General features: G+C 36.9%; 1 protein-coding gene across 2 annotated transcripts in view; it reads left to right on the top strand.

The window, feature by feature from the left end:
• The window catches only part of RASAL2 (RAS protein activator like 2), a 177050-nt gene that overhangs the window by 28818 nt on the left and 138438 nt on the right, over positions 1 to 9794 (top strand). For both annotated transcript variants that reach the window (XM_015570144.1, XM_015570141.1), the window contains exon 2: positions 9041 to 9168. In XM_015570144.1, the coding sequence (XP_015425630.1) occupies positions 9041 to 9168 (128 nt within the window). The remainder of the gene's footprint in view (positions 1 to 9040; positions 9169 to 9794) is intronic.

Genomic DNA, 9794 nt, shown 5'->3' with positions numbered 1-9794 from the left:
ACTTCCGCAGCTCCTCTGGCTCTCAGTGTGCTTTTCTTTCCTTCTAGTTGTAGAATTTACACTCAGCCAGCATTCCTGTAGTTCTGGATGATGTCCGTTTTGTGTTTTTGAAGTATTATTCAATTGTTGTAGGAGGCAGCAATTTCCTGGTGTTTATCTATGCCGCCATCTTAGTTTCTCTCTGCTACATATTTCTTAAAATTTTAGTAAGACACTTAAGGAGCCCTTGAGGCAATTCTAGGTTCTTCTATAGGTGAGGGTAGAGGTTTGGACCTAGGTACACAGATCTAATTATATTCATTGGCTTTTTCCTCAAACCTGATCTTACAGAATTTCTAATCTCGGTAAATGAAACCTCCATCTGTCTCTCAACAAAAATGCAAATCAGTGGTGTCACTTCTCTGTTTAAACCCTTCAGGGGCTTCCTTTCCTTCCTAGGATCCAGATCAACTTTTTTTAAACCTTGTTTATAGGTCTCTGTTGATCTTGGCCCAGACTGTTTCACCAGCCTCCTATCTCCACACTTAACCTCCTTGCTCCCTATGCATCAGCCAGAGGGGCCTCCTTTTCAGATTGTTGAAGAAGTAGAACCACTTCCTTCCGCAAGGGCTTTTGGACCTGTGATTTGATTTGCCTGAAATGCTAATACAGTTGCCCCTCATTTTCCACTGGGGATTGGTTCCCTGACCCTCTGCAGATACCAATATTCCTGGATGCTCAAGTTCTTTATATAAAACTAGAGGCCCAGTGCACAAAATTTGTGCATGGGTAGGGTCCCTAGGCCTGGCCAGTGATCAGGGTCGATCGGGGCCTTCTGGCTGCTGGCCAGGGCCTTCCTTCTGGCTGCCAGCTGGGGCCTCTCTTCCCTAGCTGCTGACTGCTAGCCGGGGCCTGCCTTCATTCCGTGCCGCCCCCTGGTGGCCAGCATATGTCCTAGCGAGCAGTCGAACTCCCGGTCTCCCGGTCAAACTCCTGAGGGGACACATTGCATATTTGCCTTTTATATAGATGGCATAGTATTTGCATATATCCTACACACATCCTCCTATATACTTTAAATAATCTTTAGATTACTTATAATACCTAACACAATTTAAATGCTATGTAATAGTGTGTGTCATTTATCTGAGAATATGGAGTAGATACCATCCTGTAACATTTCTTTTCTCAGCAGGATTGTTAAATTAAGTGTATACTAATTGTGCAGTATTTGACCTCTCTTCTAAATTTAAGTTTCATTAGTTCAGTGACTAGGTCTGTCTTGTTCACTGTTATATTCCCAGGCTTGAGTACACAGTAAATAAATACTTACAGAATTTAAAACACAACAAGAAGTTATATTAATATGCTAGGAAAAAAAAACACCTACATTGTATATCAGATAATCAAGTTCAAAGGTAACTGAACTAGGTGTGTCATTTTTGAGCAAGTAATTTTATGTCTCTGATCCTCATTTTATTAATCTATGAATTGAGGGAATGTGATTTATTGACCTTGAAGATATCTTTCAACTCTGATTTGTTTCCTAAAGGATCTCTCTCTTCCTCTTCTGTGCATTTTTTCCCTGTTGACCTTTATTTTTGTTTGTTCTCCTACTTGATACTCATCGTTATTTGTTTTGCTAGATTCATTCTTCTCTCTTTACTGTCTGTAATGTGCATGTATTCTTTGATATCTGAATTCTCAACATCTAAATATTTGCCATAGTGACTTGGAAATGTTTAACCTAAAATTGACTCTCCAAATTAAAATATTGTTCTGGCCCATAACATTAAGTTGCACATTAACCTAAGTGAGAGAATATGGAGTAGACTGTTTCTTATATCATTTGTTTTCCCAATGGGATGTGTTTTGTAATTATGTTGTTTAAAGGTTTTATGAAATCCGAATATCTTTTAAGGTAATGGAAAGCTTGTGAAAAGTAAGTGAGCTAGGAGGATTAGAAAAGCTGTTAGGATAGAAGAAAGATGGAAATGATAGAGATTAATGAGAGATAAGACAAAACAAAAATGACATAAAAACTTGCCTCTGCATGAGTCCCCATGTACTATGATTTTTACTTTATTTGTGGGGAAAATAAAATTATGAGAATGTTATTAGTTTAGAAATCCTTGTTAATTTTATTTTACTGTGCTATTTGCATCATTATAAATTACTAACAGATTATTGTTTATGTACCTTACAGTACATGTTTGCAGTATACAGAAAATGGAAATTGTATCTGATACTCTATTATGTACAAATGTACCCACTAACAAGTTAATTGAATATAAATGATTTTGTATGCTTATTTTTAAATATGAAATTTTTGGTGGATTGTATATATGGTTATGATTTTAAGGATACTTAACAGTATTTGGGGAAATTAATTGGGAGTTTTAAATGTGTTTGAACTACATTATTCTTTGTCCACTTAAAATCAGAAATGGCTTCTGTTACATGAAAATTTGCCATCCAACACATTTTCAGGAATGAATTAGATTTGTGTAAGAGGGATGTCTATTCTACTTGTGTTGGTTGTATTGAAGAAAAAAGTTTTTGCCATCCAACACATTTTCAGGAATGAATTAGATTTGTGTAAGAGGGATGTCTATTCTACTTATGTTGGTTGTATTGAAGAAAAAAGCTAAGTGCTTGCTCTTACTACTTTATAGTCTCATATTGTAGGTGTTCATTCTCTTCTACTCATTTGAGGTCAGTGGTTTAAGTTTTATGCAGTCTGCCTCCTTCTGTTCTTTTAGATAGATACTGTCACAGTATGGACTGTATAACCAATTGCTAAAAGCTCAGAAACTGATCTCTCAAAAGTGGTAAACTATTTATGCTTTCCCCCCCTTCTCCATTAAGAATCACATTCCTTTAAAAGCTCTAATTCTTTCCCCATAGCAGCTGTTTCTAAAGGAAAGTGATGATATTCAGTTCAAAAAGAGGCAAGCGTGGGGGTATATTAATATAGGAAGAGGTACTAAATATAACAAAAGGAATGAGTATTAAATGGTGTTTGAGATGAATTCTTAGTCTAGTTCATTTTTCTACCTGTAACAGGAACATGAGACATGAAAAGGATCTTAAGTATAGATCATTTATGCAATACAAAGGTTATGTTTTAAGGGCCAGACTAGTATTTTCTTTACACTTTTCTTAAATTTACACCATACTTGACTGTTTAAGAAAACAGAAGTGCATATAGACCTTTGTTTCCTTTTAAAGATTAATATATAAATGAATTATTTTATGTTGAGTATTTTATATTTTTCTGGTTGGGTTACAGTATGAACTACAAATGTGAGGGATCTATTCGGATTGAAGAGCAGGCTATGATTGACTGTCATTTGTCATTTATTTATTAAAAATATATTTTTAATGATCAGAAAGGAAAATAGGTATAATTTTGATTTATGCACACAGATGGCTATTGTGTTTGCTTGTTGTCATTATTTTATTTAGAGATAGAAACATCGATGATGAGAGAGAATCATTGATTGGCTGCCTCCTGTATGCCCTCTACTGTGGTTCAAGCCTGCAACCCAGGCATGTGCCCTGACTTCCTGGTTCATATGTTGAGCCACTGAGCCACACTATCTTGGGCACCATCTGCCATTTTTAAAAAAAATATATTTTATTGATTTTTCACAGAGAGGAAGGGAGAGGGATAGAGAGTTAGAAACACCGATGAGAGAGAAACATCAATCAGCTGCCTCCTGCACACCTCCTACTGGGGATGTGCCCGCAACCAAGGTACAACCATCTGCTGTCTTGATGCTGACCGTCATTCATAATATTCCATTCAGTTATCTAATCTGTATAATTGTTTAAGCAGTGCTTGGCTCAGTGTGGGAATTATGGGACTTATGCCTTTTTGTATGTCTCAGAAGTGGAAGAAAGTATATGATCTGCTCTCCCTGCCGTTTCATGGCACGTGTGATCAGGTGTAGTGCAAACTACGTACTTGTGACATGGTAGGAAGAAGCAGATCGAAACATTATAGGAAGTGTGTCCCATCCTAGCCATTTTCTTAAAAGATTACTTAGGTAATCTTAGTATTTGGGTAATAGCATCAAACTACTGTTTATCAAGTACTTGATTCCTATAAATAAGTCACATTTTCAAGGAACTTAGTACATTGTTCTCAGGTAACTTATTGTGGCCTGTGATGAAACAGAGTTAGAACCTCCATGCTTAGGTCTCAGTGCTGCTGAAACTGAGAGGGAGGCAGCAGAGGGACTCTTTTGCAAACTTTAGACGAAGGGAAATTATTCACCAGAAAGAAGTGTCACATGTTATCTCCTACCTGCCCTCTTTTACTCTTAGAAAGAAAGGGTGATGGTAAGCATAGGGGATTTACTGACTAGACACCAATGTTTCAGTTGCTTAGAAATTAAGCCTGTAGTTGAAGAAAAATTAAAATGCTTACCTAAGGTTAAGATACATAATATAATTTTTTTAAAAATATATTTTATTGATTTTTTACAGAGAGGAAGGGAGAGAGATAGAGAGTTAGAAACATCGATGAGAGGAAACATCGATCAGCTGCCTCCTGCACATCCACCACTGGGGATGTGCCCGCAACCAAGGTTCATGTCCTTGACCGGAATCGAACCCGGGACCCTTCAGTCCGCAGGCTGATGCTCTATCCTCTGAGCCAAACCGGTTTTGGCCGAGATACAGAATATAAATTTTTAACAAATAGTTGTGGTCTCATAGTGAATTTATGATAAGGATTAAAACTTATATTTTCATAAAGGGAAACATTTCTGAACTATGATTTTATAAAACATAGAATCATTTATTACTCAGTACCCTTATTATTCACCAGGGTTAGTGTGACCGTATTTAAATCTACTGGTCCATTGATTCATGTGCACTGACATTTTAACATAATATGGAGGTGGGGAGGTAATGAGGCATAAAATAAATGAAATTAAACTACATTTTAATACTTTGATGGATTTGTGTGTTTTTTCCTATACTTTAAGAATGCAATAGAATGACTTAAAGTATATTATATTGATGGGAAGTAATTAATAGCATCTGGCCTAGACCTAGGGCAGACAGCATTAACACATTTATAAAATATTAAGAGAAAATAGTCCTTTGTGTACTTAGGGAGATTGATATGTCCTTAGCTAGTTAGAGTACTATAGCTATGTTTTAAAGTTATTTATATGTATTTTTACTTCTATAAGATATTAGTGATTCTAATTCTGAAATTTTATAAAGAAACTAGAGGCCTGGTGCATGAAATTCAGGTACAGGTAGGGTCCCTAGGCCCGGGTGGCGATCAGGGCCCATCAGGTTCCCTGCCTCCCTGCCTCCCCACCTCCTCCTTCCCTTTCTCCCTCAGTGCCCCACCCTACCCCACCCCCCTGGTTGCCTGCCATGTTCTGCACTGACCCCTGGTGGTCAGCACATGTCATAGTGAATGATCAAACTCCCGTTCTCCTGGTCCAACTGCCGAGGGGACACTTTGCATATTAGCCTTTTATATACAGATGCTTGTATTTGATTTTGAGTTCTAACCAAATTCAGAACCCAACCAAATCTGATCATTGAAATTTGAATGTTGGGAAGAACTTGCCATTTCTAAACCAAGTTAGTTCTGGCATGGAAGTAAACACACACACACACACACACATTTTATCATACACACACACACACACACACACACATTCTACAACAGTTCAGACCCATGCAGTTTACAACTATTTGTTAGAAATGTGTTTCTTTTTTAATGTATTAAAATCTCCTTGATACAGATAGATTTCCCAAAACTGTGTCTTTGTTGTTTTTTTTTTTTTTAGGTGGTACTAAGAATCAATGAAAGGCTGTTGAGACTGAATGAAACATGAGAGTTTGTGTTTTAACTGGAGGAATGAATTTCTCTATAGAATCCTCTGTAAAACCTTTTTTGGATGGCAGTAAATGGGTTTGGGATTTTAAGAATTGCTTTTAATTTATGTCGGAATTTTTTAAAAAATGTGGCTTGTAAATAATGCGATTCAAAAACAACACAGATGAATTTCTACGGAGCTGAAAGACACAAAAACAAAATTTCCCACAGCAATTTTTTTCTTTGACATTCTCCATATTCGGGTCATAGACTTAGTCTTTTTCACTCTATGCCTATTTCTGCTTCTAATTGGATCCCTTTTTTATTCTCCTATTGTAAGTCTTTTGAGATACTTTCTAAGTCTGGAAGAGACAAGATGCTAACCTTCTAAGAGGAATGTTAATTTGTGGATATTTATAGATATGCCTAATGGAATTTCCAGTGAGTCGTTAAGAGAATTACTCCAGATGACAAGGGACAGTCAGTGCTGATACTAATTTATATTTTGCCAGGATACCCACATTATGCTGTAAATATAGTATTCTGTATTCTAATTTTTATGGACAGGATCTGTCAATATTTTCTTGCTTACTAGAGATCATAAGATTACTGCTCAAATTAAATTACAGTGGGCAGTTCAGGTCACCCATGGTTAACTTACATAAGAAGGTTAGTCATTTGAATGAAAACTTGTCTGGGCCACAAAACCACCACATTTCCACATAAAGTAGGTATATCGTTTCTGTTGAGGTGGTCTTGGTATTTGCTCTAAAAATAGGCCTACATTGTGGTAAAAATCTAATCCATTTGTTTATCCAAATTACATTAAGAAAATCAGCTTTTTAAAAATAAGTTTTTGTTGATTTCAGAGAGAGGAAGGGAGAGGGAGAGATAGAAACATAAATGAGAGAATCATTGATTGGCTGCCTCTTGCATGCCTCCTACTGGGGATCGAGCCCACAACCCAGACATGTTCCCTGACTGGGAATCAAACTGGAACCTCCTAGTTCAGTGATAGCGAACCTTTTGAGCTCGGCGTGTCAGCATTTTGAAAAACCCTAACTTATCTCTGGTGCCATGTCACATACAGAAATTTTTTGGTATTTGCAACCATAGTAAAAGAAAGACATATTTTTGATATTTATTTTATATATTTAAATGTCATTTAACAAAGAAAAATCAACCAAAAAAATGAGTTTGTGTGTCACCTCTGACACGCGTGTCATAGGTTCGCCATCATTGTCCTAGTTCATAGGTGGACACTCAACCACTGACCCACTCTGGCCAGGCAAGAAAATCAGTTTTGATATGACTTTTAATTATAGGCAAGAATCTCCTATCGTGTCAAAAAAGATTAAGAGTCAATTCCTTTGAAGCTTTTTGTGATAATTTTAGGAAATTCTAAAGTATAAAGAAAACTTTAAAATAATTTAAGATGCTTGGAATACAAGGTGCGAGTTGAGGATGGAATTGGTGTGGTATAGAGAAGCTGTAGATATAGCGAACCCCGCTCTGCACAGTGCAGCAGAGATTAGAAGAAGCTGGAAAATAGGGGAAACTGTTGGTGAACTTGTCCAGCCAAGTCCTAGTAACATTATTAGTTCTTTGATTTTGAAATTGTTTTAGAGGGTAGTTGATAAGCTCCCCAAAACATGTAGAGCAACACATTTTAGAGAGAATAGGCAATTAAGTCCAAAGGAGCTTTGAAGATAATAATAGACACAATAAGGGGCCTTAAGAAGATAGACATATACCTAAACTGCCCTAATTACTGACTTGTTACTTTCTATAGAACTCAGGCTATAGTTATTCATATTTGAGTAGTTATAGTATAGGATATCATTTTAACTTTCTTGCAGTTAGTCAATACCAGTAATACCATTCTGTGATAAAAAGACTGAAAGTCTGGCCCTGACCAATTTTGACCAGTTTGGCTCAGTGGATAGAGTGTCGGCCTGCGGACTGAAGGGTCCCAGGTTTGATTCCGGTCAAGGGCATGTACCTGGGTTGCGGGCACATCCCCAGTAGGAAGTATGCAGGAGGCAGCTGATGGATGTTCCTCTCTCATCAATGTTTCTAACTCTCTATCCTTCTCCCTTCCTCTCTGTAAAAAAATCAATAAAATATATTTTTTTAAAAAGACTGAAAGCCTGTAGAAAGTAATAGTAATGAAAACATGCATCTAATAGATAAAATGCTCTTACTTATGATTCACAACTCTCCTGCTCTCAGGGGTTTTTGTTTTCTAACTTCTTCAGCTAGAGGTTGTCCTCTAGCATAATAATAAAACAGTAATAAGTAATGTATTTTAAATGATCCCTGCAAGTATATTCCTGAAAGGTATTAGTTCTTCATAGCTAAAGATCTTTTACTATATATTGAACTGCCATAAAGTCTTATTTAATGAATCTAATGTGTTCTTATGATTAAGATATAAGGTTTACAACAGCCCAAAGAGTGAATAGTTTATATCAAAGAATTTTAAAGTGACAAAGTAATAGTAACCACTTGGTATTTTATAGGGAAATGAGACATTCACAAGAGTGGAGATATTTAGCTTTGACATTGTATACCCTCATCTCTAAGAGACATGATGGTAACATGTTTATATCTTTCCTTGAGTAAATTGCTTCCTATGATTTTAAGGTATTACTGGCCTCTAGTGGTAATATGCTATAGTTTAAACATTCTTAATTCTTATGAGTAACTAGAAAGAAAGCCTTTTTGAAGGTCTAAGCTGCCAATAAATTCACTTTCTCAGTTCTAGGTCAACAGTACTCTCAAAATGTGCAAGCAACAGCATCTTCCTCTTAATGACCAGTGCCTCTATCTTTTGTTCTTGCTTCTGAGTCACCTTTTCCTCTTGATTTTGAATGATACTGGTTTAGCTCTGAAGTGACCTTTCATTATTTTAGGGCATATGCAGTAGTGATTACTGTGTCAAGTTTGTGCTTATGATTATAGAGTGTTTCAGCCCTCTTTTCTGCAGACTATAGACCAGTTTTCACTTCTCTTTGTTAACAGCTTTTATTTTCTTTTTTAAAAAAACAGTTTTTATTTTCTTAAGAGAAAGTTAAGATTTTAGTTTACCACTGAGATTCATGTTTAGAGTCATCTCTAATTTGATTTTGAAGAATGTTACATTTGAAATACTAGTTTGCTATGCAGGATAATGATTTGTCACTGTTGTTTTTCATATTTGTCACCCAGATGTGAAAGGGCCACCTACGCATCGTCTCTCTTGTGGCCAGTCACCCTACACTGATACGACAACATGGGAGCGGAAGTATTGCATCCTCACAGACAGCCAGTTGGTGTTGCTCAACAAGGAGAAGGAGGTGAGAAGGGTATTATTGAGAAAAGCTACTTCCCTTTTCTGACCAAATTCCTGATATAATATAGTTTTTATTTGCATTTATGAAAATGGAGGCTTTATGAATGTTAAACTATAACATGGCAGTTACTTTAGCTCTACACAAAAGAACACAGCCTCTATCAGTACAAAAATGGCCAGCAAGGAGGATGCAAGGGAAAATAAACACTCTAACTCTCTTCTCCTGACTTCTGACTTCTTGTCAATGTTACCTGCTGGCCAAACCTAACTTGAAGTCAGAGGAAAAGATTACTCTTGATGTGTACTATAGAGGTTTGCTTCCTGAAACACACAGCAAGGTAGAGAAGGGCAGAGAATAGATCTGGAGAGGCAGACAGAATGTAATTAGTGCTATTCTAGGTGAACTTTCTGTCCCTTTAAATAAAAAAGTAGCCGAAACCGGTTTGGCTCAGTGGATAGAGCGTCGGCCTGCGGACTGAAAGGTCCCAGGTTCGATTCCGGTCAAGGGCATGTACCTGGGTTGCGGGCACATCCCCAGTGGGAGGTGTGCAGGAGGCAGCTGATCGATGTTTCTCTCTCATCGATGTTTCTGACTCTCTATCTCTCTCCCTTCCTCTCTGTAAAAAAAAA

Source organism: Myotis davidii, unplaced genomic scaffold, assembly GCF_000327345.1.
Source record: "Myotis davidii unplaced genomic scaffold, ASM32734v1 scaffold591, whole genome shotgun sequence".
NCBI lineage: Eukaryota > Metazoa > Chordata > Mammalia > Chiroptera > Vespertilionidae > Myotis > Myotis davidii.
Note: the sequence above shows the minus strand (reverse complement) of the source record. Positions and strands in the feature narration are given on the sequence as shown.